This window comes from Alligator mississippiensis, chromosome 5 (assembly GCF_030867095.1).
Source record: "Alligator mississippiensis isolate rAllMis1 chromosome 5, rAllMis1, whole genome shotgun sequence".
Classification (NCBI taxonomy): Eukaryota; Metazoa; Chordata; order Crocodylia; family Alligatoridae; genus Alligator; species Alligator mississippiensis.
The window spans coordinates 131,029,041-131,055,603 of NC_081828.1; the positions used below are offsets into that span (position 1 = coordinate 131,029,041).

Below are 26,563 nucleotides of genomic sequence, written 5' to 3' on the forward strand. Positions count from 1 at the left end.
GACTGTTAACTTAAGCCATAGAGGGCTCTGTTTAGTTAAGGCATCAGCATGATTTTTGGTTTGGTATTTTAGACAGAGGTTTGTATATGCCACAAAATAGTCAATGGATTGTGGCTTAAATTCTAATTACATTCTCCCCCACCAAAACTTCCCCTTATAGCTTCAAAGGGGGAAAAAGTAACCTTAATGCTCTGCTGTATACTGCTGTTACATACAGTTGTTGCTCACATTGGGAACAATGTATTCTGTCACATCCCAGAAAGTGTGAGGAGCACACATTTTACAATGCTCATCAGCAATGAGAGCAACCAATTGGATGCTGTTAATTCTTCCTCTCTTGCCATTAAGCGTTCTGTACATTATTTGTATTACCAGAGATTAGGAGTCCTAGTCAGGAACCTACTGCACTATGTACTGTATGACATGGCTTACAGAAATATTTTAGAAACATATGGTAGTATTAAAAGATTATTGATTCCACTCTTCATATCCTTTTACACGTAAAACCAGACTTCTTTAGTTACCATGTGTCCAGCCAAATAAGTCTCACAGGGAATGTAAATAACATTTTAGAAAATAAAAAGTGACCTTAAATAACTTTTTCATGTTTAGCAGCACAGTTTTAAGGTCTAATAGTATAAAAATCATACATGGCTAGAAATGAGCATCCTGTACTGCCGGCTTTCTACATGGATGGTCATCCTTTATGGCTCGGTAGCCTTGGTGCGTCATGCAATATCACCTCTTAAAACAATTGTCAGTAGTGGGGGAAAACAGTTTCAGTGTGTGAAATTGCTTAGATGCAACAACTAAGCCTGGCAGTAAAACTAATAGGTAGAATGCAAATGAATATTATCCAAATGACCATAAACATCATGTGAAAAATTTATTATCCAAGCTTTACCATTACCAGAATGTATAGCACCATGTCTTATATCACTATAAGCCTGTGCAGTGGGGAATAATTTATTCAGATAAAGTAAAAATAAGGGCACAAAGAATCAAACTCCATGTCTGTGTTCCAACAGCCATTATGGGTAATAAAATTACAGTATTCCAATTTTCCAGTTTACCGAGATCTCTACGCCTGTTATTTAGACCTCAAACCTTCAAAAAAGGATGTCTAAAGGATGCATGTAATTTTTTAAGACTGCAAGTGTTTCAGATAAGATGCCATCTTCTATGTGAATAAGTACAAAATTAGTGCTCAGAGAAAAAAATCTTTCAGAACAGATAAAAGTTAAAAAAAATTATACAGTAAATAGAATTTTATTTAATCTCAGCTCCTGCCAGATTAGCATTGCCAACAGTCACAGTTGAGCATATGATACAGTTATGTATTATTTACAATTTACAGTAGTGTATTTCTTCTCCAGAAAATATAAGTACAAAAGCTAAGAGTAAACAAATGAGGTACTGCAATTTGGATTTATTGTAAGCAAAAGCTTAAAGAAATAGTCCTTAGCAAACAATCAAAAGATCATATTAGGGAGGGACTAGTCAAATGGCCTAATTCATCTGGAAGTCGCCCACTAACTGCTACCCACCCAAAAATGTATTGCACAGTTCATTCAGACAGAAATAAAAAAAAATAAATAAATAGAAGAGACAAACCATGAAGTTCAACTCTTAAAAAACACCCAGTGAAACCTGCATTCAAATATAGCAGTAGGCAAAACCTTTCTAGACAAAAGTCTTTTTCCCCCCTTTAAAAAAATAACTTTTAAACACAAAATAGAAGACAGTATTCAGTAGGAGAGAAAAGACTCATCACCAGATAACCCCTGATTAGCATCTCTTCCCAAGGCAGTTTTAAACTATATCCATGGTCCAAAGTTGTCTTGCTGCTCCATTTGGGACCCTGAATAATAGTTTTTCCTTTTGTTCATTCTCAAAGGAGAACAGAGATATGACCGTATTTCTAAGCAGCGTCGTCATGAAAGATTTTACTATGACAATTTCTTCAAGATGGTCGTAGCCATGACTGGAAAAGAAAAAATAAAAACGAGTAAATGAATTTCAATGAGAGGAAACTGCAAATATTTAATATTAAAATAAATCAGGGGATCAATTTGTCTACTGGCTACAGAAATGGAACAGGAGATGGAAGGATCTTAGGTTTGACATCAGGCCAAATAACCTCTGTGATTTATAAGCAAGTAAGACCTTTTCAGTGTAGGTCAATCAACTCAGATAAAAAATTAGCTTACCCACTTGAAACCAGAAAATACACTTGAGTATGATGCCTGGTTAAATAGAAATTAAAATATTTAGAAAGCAACTAAACTGTATTCCCCTTCTCTCTCACTTAGGCCAAATTCAAAACAATTCTTTCCTTACCCAATCATGGACCTAAAAACCTCCTTCCTAAATCACAATCTTGCTCTTTTGCACTGCCATCTTTTGTTATCACCAACCCACAGTCACGAACCAGCAAAGCACTGAAGCATGTACACACCCCAAGGAACGCAAGTCCAGCTACATGCTGAAATCAACTCAGTTTTGGAGTACTTAGAATCTGAAGGAACCTCAAGATTTGGTCCAATCCTTTGCAGATTTGTTACTCCTAAACCATCTCAGACTCGTGCTTATCTAGCCTCTTCTTGAAGACCTCCAATGAAATACATTTCTCCATTTTGCTGGACAGTATGTTCCTACTGTCCTAATATTTTTACAGTAAGGAAGTTTTTTGTTTTTGTTTTTTAGATTTGAACACATTTTTTTCTCTAATTTAAAAATGACTGCTTTGAATGCTACATGATTCCTAAAAACTGTACAAAACAAATAATATGAAGTTCCCAATACTGACTTTCTTCCAAACCTTCTCATACTTTAATGCCACCAGATCCATAGTCCTGAACTGGTTAAGCACAAACCACACACTGTCTAGAAAGTATGCAAGAAGTTCAATTTGAAATTCAGCATGTTTAAGGGCTTTGCTGGATCAAGACCCACACTTAGAATTTCATTATTTAAAATGAGAACTACTTCATATTTATATGGTATAAAATTCCATTTGGAGCATCACAGTTTTGAACATACTACAGGAATCCAACTTACCCATTTATTCAAAGAACCCAGAAAACGAAAAAAGCAAAAGCACCAGCAAAACAAAGCTAAGTTCAATATATTTTATTACTACAGAGGATTTGATTCAAAATTTCTGGTTAATCTTTTCATGCCTCTGAGAGGGTGTGGATCTGAATCACTCTCTCAAGACTCAAATTGTGTACAGATTACACAATTTAATCATTTAAGGCTTCCATCTGACAAACTTAGCTTTGTAAGGAAAATAAGTAACAGGTTTTGTTTAAGATACATTACATGCTTTTAGTGCAAAGAACATTTAGCAATTCTTTATGAACAAAAAGCAGGCAAAAAAAGGGGAAAAATAACAGAAGAACAATTAATATTATGCCACAGATGTGACCTTCAACTGAAACACCAAAGTATTAGACTTCACTCACCCACATGCTAACTAAGGACAGACTGATGAAATATTCAGAAGATACCACTGCGAGGTGAAGTAAACTACAAAGCCAGGAAGAAAACAGCTTGTTGGACTACTTTAACACTGCAAAGATGAGCTCAGTGGTCATCTACTACTTGCATATGAGGCTGACAGGATTAGACAAAACACCGCAGTAAATACTTTAAGCACACTGAAGGAGATTAAACAAACTTGGACTCTTTATAAAACTTGCCTGACCCACTGCTGATGCCTATAATATTGGTAAGGAAAGGAGAGACACTAAACTGGCAAATAATTACACCCAAGTATCCTCAATTTAATGCTGTTAAATCTAAATTCTTTTAGTAGCAAAATACAACGACAAATTATACTTTTAAAATGTGTAAACACTTCCATCACATTTTGTCTGAAATAGAAGGAGAGACACACATATTCAAAGTAGTTGAGATTTATGTTAAAAATGTACATTCACGCTCTAACAACTTTATTCCCCTTTTAGAGAAAATGTTAAGTATTTGATCTTTTCAAATACGTACATGATTCTATCAGTTAAAAGCCCTGTATTTCAGATGAGGAAAGTAACATGTGTGAGTATTTTGTGCAATCCAATTAGCCTAAAAATATTCCTCTCTTACATACAAGTACATCAGCTAGGTTAGTAAACATCAAATAAGTAGTACACCAGGCATAGTACAGTAATGAGCAGTTAAGGATAATGAACTGCTTGGTATTTGACTGTACAAGTCACTGTCCTAAAATAAATCTGAAACGGTTCACGATACAGATCCACCTTTTTGCTTCAGTAAAACAGACTGAAGAATTCTGAAGATGGTCAAAGAAGTTTGTGTATAGAAATCCACAGTTAATGTTGCGCACAGGCTTCCACTATAAACCCAATTTTGCCTCCCTAAAATGCACAAATGTGGTTATATTTACCTCAAAAAATTATGTACTAGATCTGAAATCAAAACAGCTTTGTTGCACAAAACCTGAAGTGAACTGGAAAAGGCATTGCTGATCCCAAATGGTTAGGCTTTTTTGTCATTTCAGAAAATAAATGAAAAGGCCTCAGCATGTGAAACATTTTGCCAGATGCCACAAGGAGATAATGCCCAAGAGCAAATTTTGGTTGATTATGGTCACCTTACAGAAGGTAACAAATGTCTTTAGCATCAACAGTACAGAATGTGCAGTATGAGAGATCAAACACCTGGGGGGATTTAAATTTTCAGTGAAAGTAAGTCGGTCTCTACTTGCATAGGCAGAATTCAAAATGTGACCCTATCCATAGAGGGACTCCTTATTGGCAAAAATGCAGTTTTTCTAACTAAGAGCATGAGAGGAGGCTTTAGTTAATCCTTTCCTTTTAAAAAAATGAAAACAAGTGCAATGGTAATTATTTCAGGTGGTGTAATGGAAGCACTTTCACTGCAAGGAAAGGTTAGCTGGGTTGTGTCATTCTTTTTTGTTTTACTAGTTTAAGCACACATTTGGAATTTGAAATGTATTGCCCAAGAAATTTACTGGAGCAGAACAGTCAATGTCAAAGCTGGTTTTAAAGTATGCTAAAGTATTCAAGATTACAAGGCACTACTCCAAAAAACAAAACAAAACAAAAAAAATCTAGCTGCTTGTGTTCAGCTTGTTTCAACAATAGTTGAGCATCCAAGCAGGAAAAATAGTAGGGTTTTTTTTAAAGTATGTTTCTCATGGAACAATGTAGTTTATCAATGTAATTTAACTAATTACTTGCACTGAAACAAAACTTTTAAACCTTCTTCTAGTCTCTGTGAAAGTATCAGCTACATTCAAAGCCAAAGGGGGGGGAGGGGAAGAGCTCAGACCAGACAAAAACAGGAGTTGCATTTAAACTCTCAAATATTTTATTAATCTGGCCTACTAAAACAGGAATGAAAATAAGAGTTCAGACAAGGTGTAATGAAACTATTTTCACAGCCTTAATAAAAGCCATTACACTACTTGTAAAATAGTAATGATAATACAAGGAGTGCTTGTGCTCTTATGCAATACCATCTTGCTTCTTTGCAAGCATTTTATAATTCAACTACCAGAAATGTTATTGCAAATCGAAACACTTGTCATATAATTCCTTAATAAGCTGAAAAACTGGCCCCAAAACACTATTAAAGATGCTAATACAATATGGCTTTTATTACACCCTCCCAAAACCTAAACCTCCCTATGTTTAGGTGATATAGTCCATACTGAGAGAGTGGGATGGACTTTCAGTGTCAGTTTTTAAAAACACCAGACTTGCTGTTTATGCATCAAGCCAGGGATTTCATGAAAAGGGATACATTTGTATAGGCTAGTTTCAGCAGTATTCCTCACTGACATTTCAGCTCTAGTACAGTTCTCACATTCCCTTTTTTTTTTTTTTTTTTTTTGGGGGGGGGGAGAGAGAGGGGAGGGGGAAGGGGAAGAGGATAAGGGTGGTGAGGATTGATAGCTAAGATTTTTAATTTTTTTTTCCTGGGGGGAGGGAGGAGGGATACCTCAAAAACAGCTAAGTGTTTATGGCACTGACTTATGGAGGACCCAAATCAGAGCAAGGACTTCAACCTAGGCCTCCCCCCACATGCCAGGTCAGTGCCACAGCCACTTGTTTCGACTAGTCAGGGTGCTTTGACTAAAAATTCTACTGCAAAGCTGAAAGACCCCGACAAAACTTTCATTTCCTATAAGTTCCAGCCAAAACATTTTGTTCTGACAAATTAGCATTTTATGACGAAATGCCATTTCATCAGACAATCTCTGACCCAATCTAAATAAGTGTGTTAAGATGACCATCACCAACAATGGAGATGCTTCAATCTAATAGTGAGAAGTGTTATGTATATTAATATACATAATAGTTATGTATATCAATATCTCTATAATTCTTCTCGTCATAATCTTAAACTGATTGCTACCATATGAAAGTCTTATAAAGCAATACGTTCTAGCAATCTAATCTTTGCTCATATATTCATCCTGCTTGTAAGACATACCAATGGTCGAGCATCTTCTCGTTCCAAGATCTTCTGGGTTTGGTCAGCTGGGAACTTCAACACTGTAGTTATAACCTTTGCCATTGTCTAAAGAAAAAAAAAATTATGATTTATAACTAACTAACTTCACAAGCATTAAAAGAGGACATTAAACTTCTATATAACAGTTTAAAAAGCATTAATAAAAGTACGGAATAACATACATGTCTTAATATTTTTGCTATGCCTTGCACTGGCTTTACTAAAAATATTAGTTTCACATTTCATTTACATGACAGATAGCATATTATGTTAATTCTATGGGATCCAAGAACCAACTGCTGCTACCCATATAACTCTAGAAGACACATTAACCCCTTTAATAAAACACAACTATGTCACTAAATACTCAACTCTTAACACAGGTTTTTCCCTAAGAAACCTCTCATCTGTATGCCAACTCTAAAAATAACTCATCACCAAAAATATTGCTTTTAGGAGCTAACTACATTTTATCATACCTATATACTGTAAAAGAAACTCAGAAATCTATGCTACTGTACTAACATGTTAGGTACAGAGCTTCAGCTCAGTGGAAATATACTCCGCAGGTGCAGCATGCTGCATTTAAATAGCAAGTACTTTATCTTCTCAGAAAAGATGTTATGTAAATAGAAAACATAAATATGTATATACCCTCTGTACAGGGTGGACAAATAATTCCTTCCATTTGATAGAGGAAACACAAAAGGCCTTGTCAGTAGTTACACAGTACATGACAGAGCCAGGATGACAACTCTCATTTGAGAATTTAAATAATTGACATATTCCCAAGGCAAGAAGGGAGAAGCACTTGCTTTTTCCTTTTATTCTGAACAATAGTAATGAATGTGGATGGGCAGGCGATTTTACAGAAAAGGTCAAGGACTTTTCCACTTGACCCATGGTGTAGCTCTAATTGAACAAGCTTGCAAAGGAGATAAGATTGCTGTCCATCAACTTCTGTGGTTTCCCCATCAGTCCAACAAGTGAAGTGATGAAGGAACTACAGAAACAGAAGAGATAGCTAGAGAACAGGTGAAAGAGTAGGCCACACATGTAGGAAGTGCACATCACAGGTAACTTTTATCTGGTGACGAAGTAAAAGAATTCCCCTTGTTAACATTTCTATTTAATCAGCTTAAAATTTTGTTTAAACTTTTTTCAGCCCTAATGATGTTTTTTGAGTTCATCTAATGGAGTTTGCAGATATACTGGGGGAATGTCTCCAATGCCATAAAACAGCATCACTCTCCTCTAACTTTTCTTGCCAAACTCCTCATCACAACTACTTATATCTGAAATCTCTCACAGAATGAACTCAGGATCTGCCCACACTCTCATAGGACAACTACCTCTGAACCCCTCACTTTCAAGCTTACAACAGGACACAATGGTATGCAAAAGTTAAAGAAAATATACATCCATTGCAAATAATACAGGAAAGAACATATACATGTGCGCCAACTCAAACAGACATTCTTAAGACACTCTTTCCTGAAAATGTCCATTTTGTAATCTATCACTAGCAAGGCCTTGAAATTCTCCAAGTTCTTGTGGTCACAAGGGAGATTTAGAAATAAAAGAGTTTCAAAACCATGAAGTTACGCATGTAGAATACAAGCTTGCAGGGATTTCAGAATTTAAGACTGCATTCTTTAAAACAGCAAAATGTTTACCTTATTTAGCATCCTGAGTGTACTTTACTAGAAAAAACAGGTAAAGCAGACAATAATCCCTTGCTTTCACATACCCATAGTAATGGCAGTCTTACTGAAACAGCATATATTTTACATTCCAACTGACTATCAACTCTTTTAAGAAGCAGAGAATATTTACAGATGTCCTCAACAATTTTCTAAGTTTCCTAAAAATATCAGTGTGCCATTAGTTTCCATATTTCCAGCCTGCTACGACTGGAACAGAACTGCTGATCACTGATGAAGTTCTCTGAAGCTTTTAAATGATTCACTTCCATTAGCAACAATTCCAATAGGATTTCAAAGTCCCAGACAACGTTTAAATGTAGAAGCCAGTAACAGCAGAAAAAGCATATCCAGATTCTCAAAGGAACATCTGCATGTATTTAGCTATTTCAGAAGTGCAAGCTGGAAAACAAGAAAAACTTGGGATAACTGTGACATAACACCTTCAATGGTAGCACCTGCAAAGCTGCTTGTGTCTCACACCATAGATGTCCACATAAGACACAGAAAACACATGAGGTCAAAGCGACTCACACCCCAAGGAACAGACTGCAAACTACATAACAGAATTGCAAGGCGGAGCATCTGCAAGGGCAATCCTGTAGATTTCTATGAGAACCAAGCTCTTAGCATACCTAATAAACAAAAATGTAAAGCAATTCAGTATATTTGGTTAGCTCAGGTGTCTATATAAATGTAGAGAATGTTATTTTAATACCCCCAAGAGTGTTTCTTACGAATCTTACAGTCCAGATAAACTGAACGAGGTTCATGTCTGGAAAAGCTTAGAAGGTATTTTTCGCACATGTAATAAAAAGGCATCAGAATAAAACAAGGTTAGGTGTGAGAAAGGAAAGAGTAAAATTACATGACTCCCCAGCAAAGGTGTATGCTAAGTATGACGGAACATTTTCAGTTTAGGATAAAATGTGCACATATATAGTATATAGTGTATGTGGAAACAGATGTTAAAGACAGATTTGGCTATTGGCTTGACTAAGCTTGTACGGTCAGTTTCTCATGGGAGAGCTGTTCTCCCAGGAGAAACTATGACTGCACGGATGTTCTGGCTTTTTTTCCCCCCAACAGTAAAAATGGCCACTCCACAAAAAAACTAACCTGAAAACAACCATGGTTAAATCACTCCCAGGAGAGTTTCTCCTGAGAGATCAAGCATCTATATATGCTGTGGCTTCTCTCAGAATAGAACACCATATCCCTGTGGCAGGACGGGGGATTCTGGAGGACAGTATTCATTCATCGGACTCTGGTGCTGCAGCAGGAAGCAGAATATGCTCCCTTCACAATCCTCACATTGTTGCAAGGAAGCACAGGGTGATGATGGGCAGTTTGGGGCAGCCCATCAGGGTATGCACTGCTGCCACCTGTTGCCAAGTAGACTAAGAGAGCCTGCAGAGCATGCTGAGATGTGTGCACAGATCCCACCATCAGCACTGCAAGCTCTTCACTTTTCAGGGCCTCAGCATTTGACTATCTGTACCCCACAACTCTGGGTGAAGTTTCTTTACCAAGAGAATAAACCTGAGGTCATTCTCCCAGATTATTTGAGTGTGTGTACATAGCCTAACAGTGTCAAAAAGGTACACTAATTATTTTAGGCAAACTGAGACTTAGGCTTAGAAGTAACGAAGTTGAAATGTGATAAAAGCTAGGGTATGGACATACAACACTAGTCTCACTTACATTGGTTTCCATACAAATGAAAGTTACATACAATCCAACAACTAGATTTCAAGCAGTAGTTTCCTGCAAAAAAAAAAAATGCTGCTATTGCAACTTACCACCAGGTAGCAAATTAACCAGTAAGAGAATGTTCGCACGGAATAACATGCTATCCTAAGATGTAACTGACTAGAGCTCTAGACACATCATCTACATTCTCGTACAACTTAGCAATGAAACTCTTGATTTCTTGTTGGGCAACCTACTACTGAATGTAAATGTAGCCCCCAAAGCTAAGAAATTTGTTGCTTTAAAAATTCTCTCTCTAGCCATTTATTTGAATTGAATGAATTCCCTTTCTCAATTATATTAATTTTAAAATAATACCTTCCTCAGCAGTTGTAAGAATTATACATCTGTCTCCACTTGAGTATAATTTATTTTCATTTTGGATATGCATATGATCTTAGGATCCATTCTTGAAGGCAGGCCTCCTTTGGTTAAGAGAGGTTCTCCCCCCACTCCCCCACCCCAGAATTAATCTGTTTGAACTGAGGACAGAAGCCAGATCCCTCAAATCAATCTACCATGTTACACAGTATTGTATATTGTATGCCAGATAGGAATTTTGTGCTTATCTCAAATCACAGATAAAATATATAGCTATTAGTTTTTACTGACAAATTCTGCAGCTTCACTCCTTGCCAGAAAAACCATAAAATTAAGCCTAGTTTTAGTGTGCTACTACCACAAAGCTAGCTCACATTTTCAATTTAAAAGTCCCAAAATAAGCATTGTAGTATCTTGGGCACCAACAAGAAACTATTTTAATCAGTAACACACATTACTGGAGCCATGCTAAATACAGTTCAAGAGTTAAAATTAATCTAAAGACATTTCATATTAAACTTTAAAAGCAGATTTGTTAATCATACTATAGGAGTTGTCTGCTGCTATCTAATACAGTGTTTCCCAAACTGTGGGCTGCAACCCAAAAGTGAATTGCAAGAATATATGAAAAGGTTGTGAACAAACTTTAAAAATGGATTCTCCTTTAAAGGAAAAGAACAGGGAAACCATGGATTTTCCTTTACAGGCTGGCAGAGTTCCAGCCTAAGCTGGGGCTGCTTAGGGGCCCCCCACGAGACACACCCACATCCTACCCCACACACAGGAGGGGGCTGGGGAGCAGTGGGTTGGGAGTGAGGGGCACTGGGTCAGGACTGGCCACTGATCTTTACAAATTGGTCCTGGTAGAAAAAAGGTTGAGAACAACTGGTATAAAACTGGTTTGGAGTAAACTAAACTGCTTACTAGTCACTAGATGCTAGACTGTTTTCTAAAAGGCATACCTTCTTGTTTGCAACAATAAACCCCTAAACCCCCTAACAACAGACTTTAAAATAATATGTGCAGGCAGTAAGTTGCATACACCTCTAGCATTTAATAATTTCAAACATTCAAGTAGGAGAATAGTACAATGGTTTAGCGGTAAATCTAACTTCTGAAAGAATCGGGTAGGGAAGTTTTTATTCCGACAAGAGATTTATTTTTTGGTGGTGTTGTTTTGTTCGTTTGTTTTTATTAAAAGTAGTTGATAGTAAGAAACAAAAAAGAAAGGAATAAAAGTAAAAGGCACAGAAGAATTTAAAAATTATAATTTGAATATCATTTTGTTTAGAAAAGTACGATATTTTATATGGGGCACTTAAAAGGAACAAAGTTGATTACTTTAGTATTCTAATAAATTCTTACTACTGTAAAGCTTAAACATTAGTCCCAGCTAGAAACATAACAAAAACCGGAAGAACTACAGAGAGGAAAGGTATTTTGTCTTAAAAAAGGAAGATATCTATCTACATAACAGAAACATTTTGCTTGGACGATCAACATTTAAACATCTTTTTTCAAACCTAGCCAATTTCTAAGCATAGGGGTTGTTACTAGATACTAGAAGCCCAACTTCATAAGGAATTCACTGGCTGGCAAATTTAGTATTCAATCTTTTACTTCTGCAAACAGCAAGGACTACTCAAACTGTAACCTCTCAGAAAAGTTACACGCCTATGAGATGTGATGTGCATAGGTTTTAGAGAAGATATGCTGTAAATTCAGAATGACACGAGACATAATCCAATACATTTATTATTGCTGGCTATGGTATCAAAACAACATCGCAATATTAATGGCCAAAACACAAAGACAAAACCCCCTATTGTTCAATTTCTGGCCCTACTGGTAAAATGAGAACCAGCAACCCCCACTCCACTAGTCAAGACACATTACGCTAGCAAAACATTTGTGGTATGGCGTAAACTACTCCAGAGTAAGCTATACAGGCAAGAATGTATTCTTTGCTGGTTTAAAAGTACCTACACTAAGGCTTTTGTCTGCATGGCTATTTGCTTAGGTTTGTAATTTTTTCCATATTCATAAACCTACATAATTATGCTAGCAAAACTTTTACTTGCACGCTAGACCTCAGAACAAGCATTGAAAGCCACTTATAGACCATCTACAATAGTGCTTAAAACTTATACAGCAAGAGGGAAACATTCTAGTCTAACTCCAAACATATAAGATTCCATACCTTTGTCTCACGGCCCATCATATATTCAAACAGGACCTTTCGTAAGTATTCAAACTCAGTAGGCTCTCCAAAGAGAGAGACATCAGCATGGCAAAGATTCCCATCTGTGTAAACATAAAAAAAAAGAAGTATAGTGAAAGTAACTCATCTTCTTAGATAATTACTCTCATCTAGCAAGTAACTGGAATGAAACGTTATCTAGAAAGGATCCACTGTAATGAACAGCACAAACATGTCATGTCTAAAATTTAGTGAACACCACAAATACAATACACATCTAAAATGTAGCAGTCAATTCAATGCATCTGAAAACGCAAGTAATTGTCAGCACGTCTACGTACAAGTATTAGATACTTTCTTAATTTTCCCCTTTTATTTTTGATCATCTTATAACACAAGCAAGTCAATTTAGATGCTGCTGCTACTTTACTTCCAAAGCTTGTGCTAGTACAACCTGAATCAAGACATTTCACTAACCATTTGTTTACACTTAAGAGTAAATATACAAGACATTGGCCTAAAGGAATTCCAAATATAAAGGGTCTCAAACAAGTCTGTGTAATACTGACTGTCTGCAAATGCTACTAAAGTGTTTTCTACTGATCTTAATGTCAGTAAATTCCTCAGAGGATCAGACTTTCCAGTGAAAAGGTTTCATTTCAAACAGATGATAAAGTTAAATCAACTATTTTAAAGGACTGGGGAGAAAAAATGACAAGCAAAAGACAGGATCGGGACTGGCAGTGGGGAGGGGGAAATGAGGCATATAAAACATACCTCCAGCAACTTCATATTGTTTCCAGTAAAGTGCTCATAATAGTATCTGCACTACACTAGAACCTAGAAGCCCCAGGCACACATACTTCAGAGCCTTTTTGCACTAGGCGCTGCACAAACATGGAGTAAACAGATGTACTCTACCCCCAACTAGTTTACAAACCCAGCACAAGAGAAGAGAAAAAAAATGGATATGGAGAGGAGCACAAGAAGACATGAGACGATGAATTATTTCAGCACACCTAACTTCACAAGTTGTTGGGTTCTGGGCTTTGTATTTGCAGCAGTGGAGGGCTTTACGGTGCTTAAGATAAGATAGCTTTGCAGATGTTTACCGGAAGCCTCCCAACCCTATGCAGGACAGCGTGGAAAAAACCCCACAAAAGTGTCTGCTTTGATAAGAGGCAAGATCATTGGCCAGAGGCAGAAGTCAACATTTAAGTATTAAATGAAGAATGACAAATGTTGGATAGGCTATGAGGAGCTCCCTTCCCTGGAGAAAGTCAAAATTTTCTGGTTAGGAAGTTTTTGAACAGTTGTTCAGATCTTATTTAAGAGTGTATACTTAGTTTTTATAACATCTATGAGATCCTTTTACTTGCATCCTAATGATCTGTATCAACCAATAACTGCTGAATTCGCACGTAGGCAACAACTCGGTCTTGCTATTAAATGTCTGTATCTGAGCATGGGCTTTCAAATGTCACCTATCAGCTTCAAGTGTATGGATAAACGGTAGAAAAATCACAATCTCAGTGTTAAATGTGCTGGAAATATTTCCATCTTCCTCCTCTGCCTGAAATTTACTATTTAGAGACCTTTCTTTTCCAAAATAAATGCTTCCTGGCTTTATAGAGCTTACTCTGTAATTGCTCATCATTAGAAAAAGGATGTGCACCAGATTGTCTAGATAGTGCCTCTAATCCATTCCAAGTATCATTCTCTGGATTAATGTTAGCCAGCTTTTTTAAAGTATTACTTCACAAGGGAGCGAATCCAAATTTACAAACAGCAGAACCCATTCAATTACAGGAACAAAGATAGTACCAAAACTACTAATTTTTTAACATCTTGCATTTAGGTGCATATTCTGCATTATAAATGCCACTTATTAATGAACAAATCATTAAATCAATCTCTAGGAGTATTCTGCTCCCTTGAATCATTTTAATCAAAAAATTAGTGACAGATGAAAAATAAGAAAAAGAAAATCAATGTTTATATATATATATATATATATATATATATATATATATATATATATATGCACCCAGCATACATATGATGTTGGTTTTATCTTTTTCTTATTTTATTTATATACACACACACACACACAGATATATACAGATATCTAGATATAGCTATCTATATATAGAGATATAGAGATCTATCTATCTACCTACCTACCTAGAGAGAGAGAGAGAGACACTAGTCTACAGCTGAAATATACCAATAAAAACCACAAGAATAAATTATTGGTCCACCTCAGGACCTTGGAACATTTTAACTATACCATTTTCTAGACTATTAGAGTTACTGTTCATTAGCTTTTATTCTAGAAGCTTCCAGAAACTTCTTTTGAAAAAAGTCCAATCCTGCCTAGTTTTGCCTAGCCTTCAGTTGCTGTTGTCTCGTTTGGCTGCCTCTGTTCCTGTGACCTTTCCTTTGTTTGTATTTGACTCAGACACCAAGCAAAACTGTGCCTTAGTCCCTCAAGTGCATCCCTTAGATGACAGGCCTGGCTTCCTGCAGCTGTGCTGGATGCAACCATACAAATCAACTGCTCTTAGACTGCATTCTTATGTACAGCCTCACCCTCTCCCTCCCCTTGTTTATCTGCTGTGTTAAACAAACTGGCCCCAAGGTGTTTAACACATGAAATACTTTTTGCTTTAGGGACCTCTGAAAACAACTGATTAAAGGGCTTCTAAAGCAACCTCTTCAAAACTAAGTCGTGTTCAATTACCAAAGGCAACAACACATTTAGGAAAATAGGCTAATGCAACATGCCTATATCTTGTTTCCTGAACTTAACTTTTCTGTGCACACTGAAGGCGGCCCCAATTTATCAAACCTTTGACTTGAGAGGCTAGCTGACTTGGTGAATCTCCTTCGTCTGTGTGCACCTGCCAGCTCTCTCTAAGACTTCCTGACCAGTTTCTGGCCACTCACTCAAGCCCTAGTATTTCTTGGCTCATGGTCCATGCTTTAGTGTTCCCTTTGATCTTGCGCTTCTTAGCTTTGGCAAAACAGCTGTGTCAAGATTTGGTCCCAGAAGTCAACTCATCAAAGCTATAAATCTGGCTACTACATCTGAGTACCTGTTAGGATGCTATTTAAATTGGCCATTGTTTTGCCTTTTCTGCTTGCTGCATTAACTCATTTTAATTCACCTTGGAAGTAGTTAAACCAACACATGCACACAGAGGAATGTACCACTTTCTTAAAAAAGAATTATACTGTGGCAAATTGAGAAATAAATATTATACCTGTCCCAGGTAAACTTAAATTCTTGAGACAGGGACCATTGTATCCCAATTGTTCCACACCACACAAGGGCACACAGGATTGCCATAAAACAGCCTCATAAGATCACAGTTTCACAATCAATATTTTTCACATTGTGTTTAGGCAATTGCTGCACTTTTTTTTGTTTTCAATATCCAACTGCAGATAAGATACAAACGTTCTGGGAGCCCTAGCAAAAAGGTCACAAGGCTCCCGAAGTACTGACGTAATAACATTGTAAAGTTAATAATAAACCTGTATTGTAAAATTCTGATTCATTCAGGAACTGCTTGACAGTAGAGGTGCGTGAAGCAGGCAGTATTTGATTTGGATTTGGCCTGATTTGGGGGGCAATGATTCGATTCGCTGATTTGGATCACTGTCCCACTTCAATTCGGCCGAATTTGAATCTGAAGATTCAGTTTCAATTTGGAGAATCGGCAATTTGGCCACAGCTAAACTCAGCTGTATATGTTTTTTCTACATACCTCAAGGTACCAGGTGCGGCTCGTGATGATCGGGTGGATGGAGCATCCCACAGGAGTGGGGAGGGAGGGGGGGGGTGTAGGGTGGACTCCCTGTGTGCTTGGCAGCAGACCAGGAAGTGGACCAGAAATATTTCTGGTCCACTTCCAGGTCCACCACTGAGAGCGTGAAGGACCTCCTACCGCACCCACTGGCTCGGCAATCAGCTGTGGAGGGGAACCTGGGTTCCCCCCCTAGACCCAGGAGGCACCGACCGGGGGGGGGGGGGGGGAGGGAGAGTAGGGGATGGGTCCCAGCATGCTCGGCAGTGGACCCAGAAGTGAACCGGAAATACTTCTGGTCCACTTACGGGTCTGCCACCGAAAGTGTGGGGGACCCCTCCCCCCCCTGTGCTCCCATGAGATGCTCCATCTGCACCACCCATGCCTGGTCCCTTAAGGTATGTAAAAAAAAAAATACAGCTGTGTCTATGGCTGAATCATCAAATCTCTCCAAATCTCATCGGAGGGTTCTGATTCAGTTCAGAGAAATTAATGGGTTTCCTGATTCAATTTGGATTCAGAGAATTAGTGTTTAACACCGAAAAATGCAAGGTTCTCCACCTTGGGAGGAAAAACCAGCAGCATCCAAAGAGACTTGGGGGTCATCATTGACCACAAGATGAACATGAGCCTGCAATGCGATGCTGCGGCTAGTAAAGCGACCAAAACGCTGGCTTGCATCCATAGATGCTTCTCAAGCAGATCCCAGGCCGTCACTCTCCCGTTGTACTCGGCCTTGGTGAGGCCGCAGCTGAAGTATGGCGTCCAGTTTTGGGCCCCACAATTCAAAAAGGATGTGGAGAAGCTTGAGAAAGTCCAGCAAAGAGCCACGCGCATCATCAGAGGTCAGGAAAACAGACCTTACGACAACAGGCTGAGAGCTATGGGACTCTTCAGCCTGGAAAAGCGCAGGCTCAGGGGTGATCTGATGGCCACCTATAAGTTTATAAGGGGTGACCATCAGTATCTGGGGGAACAATTGTTCACCAGAGCGCCCCCAGGGATGATGAGGTCAAACAGTTATAAACTACTGCAAGACTGTTTCAGGCTGGACATAAGGAAGAATTTCTTTACTGTCCAGGCCTCCAAGGTCTCGAATAGCCTGCCATTGGAGGTGGTTCAAGCACCTACACTGAACGCCTTCAAGAGTAAATTGGATGCTTATCTTGCTGGGATCCTATGACCCCAGCTGACTTCCTGCCCTTCAGGCAGGGGGCTGGACTCGATGATCTTCCAAGGTCCCTTCCAGCCCTAATGTCTATGAAATCCATGAAACTGGCTGCCGAATCAGGCTGAATCTCCTCCGAATTGAATCAATGACCGAAGCTTCGCACAGCCCTACTTGAGAACTCTGTTGTACTAAATTGGAAAAAATATGGACAACGTTCAATGATAAAACTCACACAATCCTGCATGTTCTATCGGATAACGGGCATAAAAGCTTTCAAGCAATCTAATATGGGTTTTTTGGGGGTTTTTTTTGTTTAAGAGAACTATTTTCCTTTCTTTAATCTGAAACAACTTCTCCTTACCTCTGTAAGGTGTTCCAACTGTTGTAACATACGTATTCTTCTCATAGTTTTTCAATCGATCTTCCAGGATATGAATCTAAACAGCCAACAGTCAAAAAAAAAAACAGTGCTTATAAACAACAAATTTAAGCTTAAAAGTTTAACAGAATAGGTTTTATTACCAACACAAACATTTCAACTTTGCATAAGAACAAAAGGACTGGAAGGGGGATCCTGAATCATGGAATTCCATCACCTGCATTCACAGGCAGTCATTTACTGAAGGATTCCCTGAAACTGCCACTTCATCTCTCTCATATAACTACAAGGCACAAAACTACAAATGCCAGGAAAACCTTACAACATGTCACAGAGAAGAGCAAGGGAGACAAGGGCACTGCTAATGCAGTGGACTGCACTACACACTGTGGACAAAGGCCAAAATTCCCACAGTCCTTGCCAATTTGACCTATGGAAAATATTCCTTTCTTATATGTAAGCAGGATGCACTTACTGTCTGTAAAGGAATGCTAACCGTTGTGTCTGGTACTAAGCTCTTAAGGCAAGTACAAGTGTGCAAAACATGCACTTTTTAGATTAGCTGTTAAACAATATTGTATTTACTCTAATATAAGACAAGTAATGGTACTGTAATACCAGGCCAGGATGTGGAAAGGCCAGAGCAAGATCTAATACCCTCTCCTGGTGCCAAAAATGTTGATGGGAACTTTTTTTTTTTTTTTTGGGGGGGGGGGGGAGCTAAAAAAAACAACTTTTTTTTAAACATTAAAAAAAATTGCATTTTTTAAATTTAAATTAGATTTTTTTTATTTAATTGTTAATAAGCTTTTTTTTAAAAAATAAGCCTATATAAAGATAGTTTTAACTGAAGATATGTTAAAGCTCAAAGATATCATCATAGAATAGGGATTATAACTTCTAATTATATACTAACCTTTTTAGAAAAGTTTTATATATAGGTCACAACAGGTCATGGACTATATTAGGGGCCCAATCTTACAAGGCTCCCAGAGGCTCCTCTATCAATTAGTAAAAATTAAAGAAAACCACTCTACCCAATGGTAGTGCTCGGTCTAAAATATTGTATTAAGTATCTGTGATGCTTATTTTTAGTTCTCAAACTGTGGATTTGTGTCCTCAGAAGGTAACATCCTTGTTAACAGCAGCATATGGAGAGGAGAGATAACAGAGCTGATTACCTACCCATCAGCCCTCTTGTCTCTCTGCAAATTTGTGTACAGAGTCAAGCCCTTAACTCTCTCTAAAAGTGCAACCCTTCAAGAAGTTAAATGAATAGCGGATATCAAACAACAAGAATGCACTTTTTGTAGAAAATAGCGATTAAACCGAGGCTTTCTGACCAATGATTTAAATCATGATTTAAATCAAATCCACCTTGGTGGCCATTTAAAAGAAAAGAAAAGAAAAGAAAAGAAAAGAAAAGAAAAGAAAAGAAAAGAAAAGAAGGGACAAGTATTTCCCCAGCAAGGAATAGGCACCAGGCCTAGAGGTACTGTAATAAGAGGCTGACCCTACACCAAGGTGGCCAAGAATGCTACATTACTAATTTTTTTTAATTTTTTTTTTATAATATATTTTGTGTTCCAGATCAAATTAGCCAAATCAGTTCCAAATCATACTGGTTGAGCAGAACTCCAGGTAGACAGTACATTCCCCTGAGGCTCCTAAACTTTAGAACAGAAGCTCTACTTCGGTAGAGCACACTTCATCAGGCACCTTCATAATTTGAAACACTGTTGACTGCTGGGGCCCACCAATGAATTATATCAGGGGTTGTTAACCAGGCACACTCTGAAAGGTCCCAGGGGGTATGCAGGGATGGGTGGGGATGGAAAGCCACCACCCCGCACCTCTGCCTCACTGGAGCAGGGCCAGTGCGGGGTGAGAGCAGGGCTGCATAGACACTGCGCTGCCGCCACTCCGCCACCCCCACCCCCTCCACGTCCAGCTGCTTGACACTTTCCCCGCGCCCCACAGGGGTACATTTATTCAAAAAGGTTGAAAACCCCTGAACTATATGCTAAGATCATGAGCCTTTTAGCTCTGAACTAGTACCATGCATACAGGCAACCCCCACTTAGCGTTCTTAATTTGTTCCTGAAAAACTGAGTATTAAGTGAAACAAGCATTAAGTGAAACAGAAAGTATTTGACAACCCAAGATGGCGACCATGAGTGTTATAACAAAACTCGCTGAGCGCTAAGTGAAATCAGGTATCAATTTCAAATGAGCTTAATAGCGAAATAGGGCTAAGTGAAACAGCGTTAAGCGGGGCTTGCCTGTAGTTTGTACTATATCTAAGCAGGTACAAAAGTGCTGCTTAAAAGTGTGCTCATGGAGAATATCTGTGCCAAAACTTGCAATAATTTCAAAAAAAGTAAAATGTATCAATCCTGAATGAACGAAGTCCAAGTCTATGGGTACTCACAGTAATTTGTTTATATGCAAATTACTACAGATATGTTTATTTCAAAGTCAGTGTTTTCTCATTTGCCCCTCACTTCCATGTGCTCAGTGAGAACAGGATCTGACAGTAGGAACTGGGGGAAAGTAAGAGGGGCTGCAGGGAGATGAAGTTAGGGGGACAGAGGACAAAGGGGCCACCTCCCCCCACAATTTATTTTCCCTGCTGTAGCAGTGGGAAGGGAACAATTTTGAGGCAAACCTCCAATAGTTAGATTCTATACCTTAAAAATCATAACAAATTTATATATTTTTCCATATATATATATATATATATATATATATATATATATATATATATATATATATATATATATATATATAATCTAACTATTGGAGGGTTGTCTTTTATTTGAATAAATTCAGTATTTGGTTTGACTGTGGGAGAAAAAACCCTATGAATTCATTAAATGACTTATCCTTGACATTTCCTTTCAAACAAGTTTTTCCAACTGTGCATCACAACTGTTTGTTTACCTGTAAACTTTTAGGGAGAACAATGGATTTATTGAAAACATGTTTAGATGTGCTGAAAGTAAATATAACCCAAATGGGATTTGATAGTATCTATCTTCTTTCTCTCTCAGCATTGCAAACCCCTTCCCTCCCTTTCCCCCACCAGACCTCCTCCCACCCACAGGCTTAGTTGGCTAACATTGTATTCTCTGTAACCTAGTTTTGTTCCCCTACTCACCCCCATCCCTCTAACGTTAGTCCTTTGCTCAGGCGATTTGTATTTCCCTATCGGCTTTGTCATCTTTTTGGATTCACAATCCTAAACATCTACTAATGAAATTCAATCTGTAGGACTTGTAGGGATGCAAGAGGTTCTAATCATGTTAAGCAGACCAAAATTCCTTTAACACAGGCAAAGCCTACAATGAAAACTCAATTATTGCTTCTTGATTCTTCTGTATCTTCCTATTTAAAAGATCTTACTTGTTCTTTGAACTCCTGCTCTTTCAACTTTGAATCATTGACTAGAGTCGTCTTCTGTGCTAGTTGTGCCTGAAAGGGAGATCACATACAGAATTATCTGATGAACAGTTGTGTATTCACCATGTTTTTTTGCATTTCAAGTATTTTTTGCTAAATTGTCTCTTTAAATATAATCTTATAAATACTTCTAATCACAAACCACTGGCACAGTCCAAATAAACCCAGTAAAATTCAAGTCTTACCTGAAGCTCTATTACTGTTACCTAGGAAGGGGGAAAAAAGGACATATGAAATGCTTGGTATCTGCATATTTATAGCAACAGGAAATAAGGTAAGGCATAAAAATATTTAGGAGATTTCCTGACAGGAAATGTGAGGAATTAGTGGTCATGCAAAGGACAGGAATACAAAGGCATTTCAAGAGAGTAGTAGAAGATATCAGCTATCTACAAGGGAAATAGTTTTTTTGCAGTAGATGAAAATAAGGATTAAGATTGCATAAATTAACTCCCACATTCCTTTAACATAGTTAATGTGTGCGCAATACATAAGAAAGAGTACAATATGCAAGGATTCAAGTAAGCTATCATATGGCTTTGGCAAATATTTAACTCAATTTTAAAGTACAGTGAAGAGGCTATTATGCTCAATCTCTACAAAAAAAACTACAACTGTGTTATAACAGTAATTAAGAGCACACAGACACACCAAAAAATTTAACTGCTGCTGTCTTTCCTGGGAACATCATTCATTTCTTTACATATACACACACACATACACACAAACACACACTTGATTGCACAGATCCTGAACTATGCAAATTAAATGATGTCTCATGTATCAATGGAGACATGTTGGAAACATCAACATTTCCCCCCAGCATGGCAATAATTTTATTAACCAACTGTGTGGATTGTGAAGATAACAATATTCCGTTGGTCATTACAGAACCTCTTTGTGCAAACTTTAAAAAAATAATGCCATGGAACTTAAAAACTTTGGATACGGGTTTTATTAATTTAAGTAGACTTATTTTGAAAAGTGCAATAGGTTCCAGAAGCTGAAAGCAGAACAGCATTGCAAGCCTTATGCTGAAATATATTAACATTTTTGCACTGCTCTATAAGTTTATGCCAAAGAGGGAAACTGCTGCCCTCTACTGTGGGCCTCAACCTTTTAAAATCTTCAGGTAGATAGTACACTCCCTTGTGAGGCTCCTAAACTTTTGAACAGGAGCTCTACTTCGGAAGAGCTCATTTCATCAGGCACCTTCTCCCCTCTTTCACCCACTGAAACTATCATTTCTAAATTTTGCTAATACCACAGCCTTAAGCTTGACACATTGATATTTGATAAAGATGATCTGCCAGGCCTTGGAACAAAAAAAAAAAATCCCCCAATTTTACCAGGTATTAGATTTATGTTCTCCCAGTAAACACAAACACCACCCACTGAGCAAGATTTAAATCACCATATCTATTTGTAGAAAGTTCACCTAACCTTAAAAGCACATGAACAATGTGGGATAAAAAAGGATGTAAAACTGTGTGGGTCATCAGTTGTTTTGCAGTTACTGGCTGCATACACATCCAAGTCATCCCAGAGAATTTTCCCAGGTTTATTTTCTTGGTAGAAAAAAAAAAAAACTTGAGACACACCTGCATAGACATTTGAACACTGTGCCTCTCAAGAGCAGAAAGCTTGCAGTGCTGAGGCAGCGCAGAGAGGGCACCCCTGTGCAAACATCTCACCATGATCTGCACACTCCCTCAATATGCCATGAAACAAAATGGCAGCAGGACATAGGACAAGTCTGACTGGCTAACCCAGACTGTTAAGAGTCAGCCTCCGTCCACCTGGAGCACAATGTGAGATTGTGAAGGGGGCATGCCCTGCAAGCAACACACTGTCTTCTGCAGGTGGAGATGTAAGTAGGAGCAAAGCACCCCCAGATGCTGGAGGACTATGGTGCGGCTTCTCTCAGAAGAGATGTAGAGACATTCACTCTCTCAGGAGAAACTCTCTAGGGAGCAATTTAGCCCTGGCTGCTCCTGGGTTATTCTTCTACTACAGCAGCTACTTTTGTTTTGGGAGAAAAATCTAAACATTGCTACACTTGTGCTTTCTCCTGGAAGAGCAGCAATTCTCCCAGGAGAAAGCGAGTACCTACAAATGGTCACTGTCCATGCATATGTGCTCTTACCCTGTGGTAAGTGGGAGCTAAACCATGGAAGCTTAGTCCTCCAGGAAAAAATGGTACATTACTATAGCTTATTATGATAGCGTGTTTGCAGACAGACAGTTACCACGGAGCAGATGATGTACAGTAAAGCCCCAGCACAAGTTTAATCCACAGTAAATGACTTTCATGTCCCTACCCTAAAACTACTGGTTTACATGAGCTAGAGAAAAGTGTAGCTGTCTTTGAATTCTTTTGTTGCACACCTCTGTTTTGGGGAGCCCTGAAGAGCATACGAGAAAAGTATTACAGTACTTTATGTTGAGGCCTAATTTAGGGCTGTCCAAGTCAAGACTTTCCTTATGCATTCCTTATATTCAAAACAAATCTTTAATATCTCATGATATCTAGTATCTTCCAGTCAAGTTCAGAAAGCCTGATGTAACTCATACTGTCTGTCTGAAATATCAAATACTTGTAACGCCTTCCATTAGTTCATAGGGAATATAAACAGTTTTGCAAGATGAAAAATTAAAATTGCCCTATCTATGGCTTTCCTATGTTTTCCTATTAAGTGTACTACTTATTTTAGTATTTTTAACAGCACCAAAATGTATTCATGGGTCTACTACAGCATGTAGACACCCTTCCTTAGATAATATGAATCCCTTTTTGTGCAAAATACAAAGATATTTTAACGCCCCTTGACTACTGGAATTCCAAAATGAGTTATTTAGCATCTCTGCAATGTCTCCAGAAGGAAGTCAACATTGATGAAAAAAGAAAGACAGAAAGAAAGAAAAACAATTAGTTGGCAAACTAATAAAAAAGGATCAAAGTAAATCTTGCAGATCCTACAACAAAACAGCTCCCATCTTCCAAAGAATTCAGAATTGCACCTGAACACTAGGGCGTGGCTTATAACTAAACCCCACGTCAATTAAACAACAATTGCATCAGCTCACTTCTTCACTGTTCCGATGCTCTTCATCTGCTAATCTTTGTTTGTATTCCATCTGCAATTCTTCCAGCTGTGTTTGCAAATCATTTACTTTTGCTGTCATTTCTTCTTCTCGAGCCTTCAGAATTAAAAAAAAAGTATTAATTTATTTGATACACAGTTACATTTCTAAATCCATAAAACTTTAACTATACTAGACAAGAAGCATCTGGCAAAATATAGTGGTACTTCAAAGAAAGTTATTCAAGTCTATATATGAAGCATGTACTAAAAGTGTAGGACTACTTATGCTATATGACCATGAAAATATGAACATGAAAGGAGGAACAAATATTCAAGAGGGCTTATCAGATAATATTAGCAAAGCTTCATTTATCAATCTGGGAAAACCAGAGACCATGCAAGATTTAGTTCTTACTATAAATTTTTAACTGGCTTTGAAAATAGCATTTGAGTGTTGTTTAGTAGGGCTATGTGAAACACTGCTGTTTCGTTTTGACATCCGTTTCGCCATTTCGAAGGGACAGTGTTTCGTTTCATAGTTTTATTTTGAAGCACTGTTCCGTTTCATTTCGTCAAAACTGTTTCGCTGCTTCAACGCATCGCCCATAGGCTATAATGGGGAATCATGAAAATACCCATGTCATTTCTTGCCCGATTTGGATGACAATTGCAGGGATGGTAGCCCCTTTTGAGGGCATGACGCCTGCCAAGTTTCAAGGAGATAGGTGCAGAGGTTTCTCGGACACTATATCTCAAAACTTCAAAAAGCGAAAGACTTGCAACACTTGTCGACAGCCTCCTGTCCAGCAGCACAGATCCAGGGGCCCACACCCCCTGGAGGGCTGTACCAGATGACTGGAGGCGGCTGCTGCTGCCACGGAAGACTGATGCTGCCGCTGGCCCCAGGCACCAGCAGCAGCCTCCTGTCATCTAGCCTGGTGGTAGGAGACAGGGGAGAGTCAGGGCTGCACTCCAAGTGGCTCTGCAGCCCTATGGAGCTCAGCCTGGCGGCAGAACGCAGCCCTGGCTCTGTCCACCTCCCGCCACCGGGCTGCACTCCATGGGGCTGTGGAGCTCCATGGAGCACAGCCCAGTGGCAGGATCAGGGAGAGCCAAGGCTGTGCAGCTCCTCCCGCCACCAGGCTGAGCTCCATGGGGCTGCAGTTTCATTGAACTCGGTGAAATTTCACACAGCCTTGTTGTTCAGTATTTTGGTAGGTAAACAGTACACAAATCACATGATGAGATGCACAATTTTGGGATGGGGCATCTGATCCCAATTGTGCCTCACTTGCAGGGGGAACCTGGGATTATGATTCTGGGCTTCCCAGCAAGTTGAAACCCAGGTTTGAACCCTACTAAAATCCCCAGAGCTGACATTTGGCTGATTCTTAGCTAGATCACAATAGCACAAGAGTTCAAACTGGCCTTGGCAAGTCCCCAAAGCCAGAGGATTATGTTGACTGGTGGGGACCATGGTCAGTTGGAGACCCCTATGCGGTCCACCCTGCCACACATTTAAATTATATCACATTGAATACTAGATACAAAATTAGTACATAATTTTTGTGTAATAATTTTATGGTTTATTTCCTGTTTTACTGCACCACCAACTGCCTGTATGTGGGGCCAGGTTACACTTTAAGATGCAATTAACTAGTTAAGTATGTCTTAAGTGTAATGTCTGCAAGGTGCCACTGATTCAGCCTAACTTTCTGCACTGAACAGGCATTTCATTCATTACTATCAATGACTGGGGATTCATCATTTGTTTGCAATAACTATTTTAATATTCTGTAAGCTTTTCCTAAAGCTCTGTTTTGGCATAGCAAGTTTAAAAAAAAAAAAAATCTTCTAGGCCAAATTCTGCTTATTCTGATATGTTTCTGCTCCCCCAAGATTAGATTATTTTATTGCTTTGCTCTTCTACAGAAGTTCTAGGCATCATGAACATTTCATAAATATGCATGTAGTATAACATTTTTATAGACTACTTAAGCACTAGAGTACTAAACTAAATTAAAACTCATTTGATGAATCTGCTTCTTTGTGTTTTCTTATTACTGGCATTAGTGATTTTTTGATCCATTTTCACTCGCACACCATCTCCGATAAAATCTAACAAGTCTAGTAAATTTGCAAGTACATCATTCTCAGTCACAGAAGGTGGCTA

At 38.4% G+C, this 26,563-nt stretch overlaps 1 protein-coding gene across 5 annotated transcripts in view; it reads right to left on the reverse strand.

Annotated features, from left to right (window-relative positions):
• Positions 1-1,240: 1,240 nt before the first annotated feature.
• GOLGA4 (golgin A4) overlaps positions 1,241-26,563 on the reverse strand; it is a 94,303-nt gene continuing 68,980 nt past the window's right edge. For 3 of the 5 annotated variants that reach the window (XM_019483450.2, XM_019483448.2, XM_014602550.3), the window contains 8 exons: positions 24,392-24,505; positions 21,490-21,510; positions 21,248-21,316; positions 17,825-17,900; positions 12,481-12,584; positions 6,484-6,570; positions 3,468-3,531; positions 1,241-1,984 (listed from right to left, as the gene is read on the reverse strand). In XM_019483450.2, the coding sequence (XP_019338995.1) occupies positions 3,502-3,531; positions 6,484-6,570; positions 12,481-12,584; positions 17,825-17,900; positions 21,248-21,316; positions 21,490-21,510; positions 24,392-24,505 (501 nt within the window). In that variant the 3' untranslated portion in view covers positions 1,241-1,984; positions 3,468-3,501. Of the gene's footprint in view, positions 1,985-3,467; positions 3,619-6,483; positions 6,571-12,480; positions 12,585-17,824; positions 17,901-21,247; positions 21,317-21,489; positions 21,511-24,391; positions 24,506-26,563 lie in introns of those variants that run through there. The other 2 variants (XM_019483451.2, XM_019483449.2) reach the window with 2 other exon arrangements.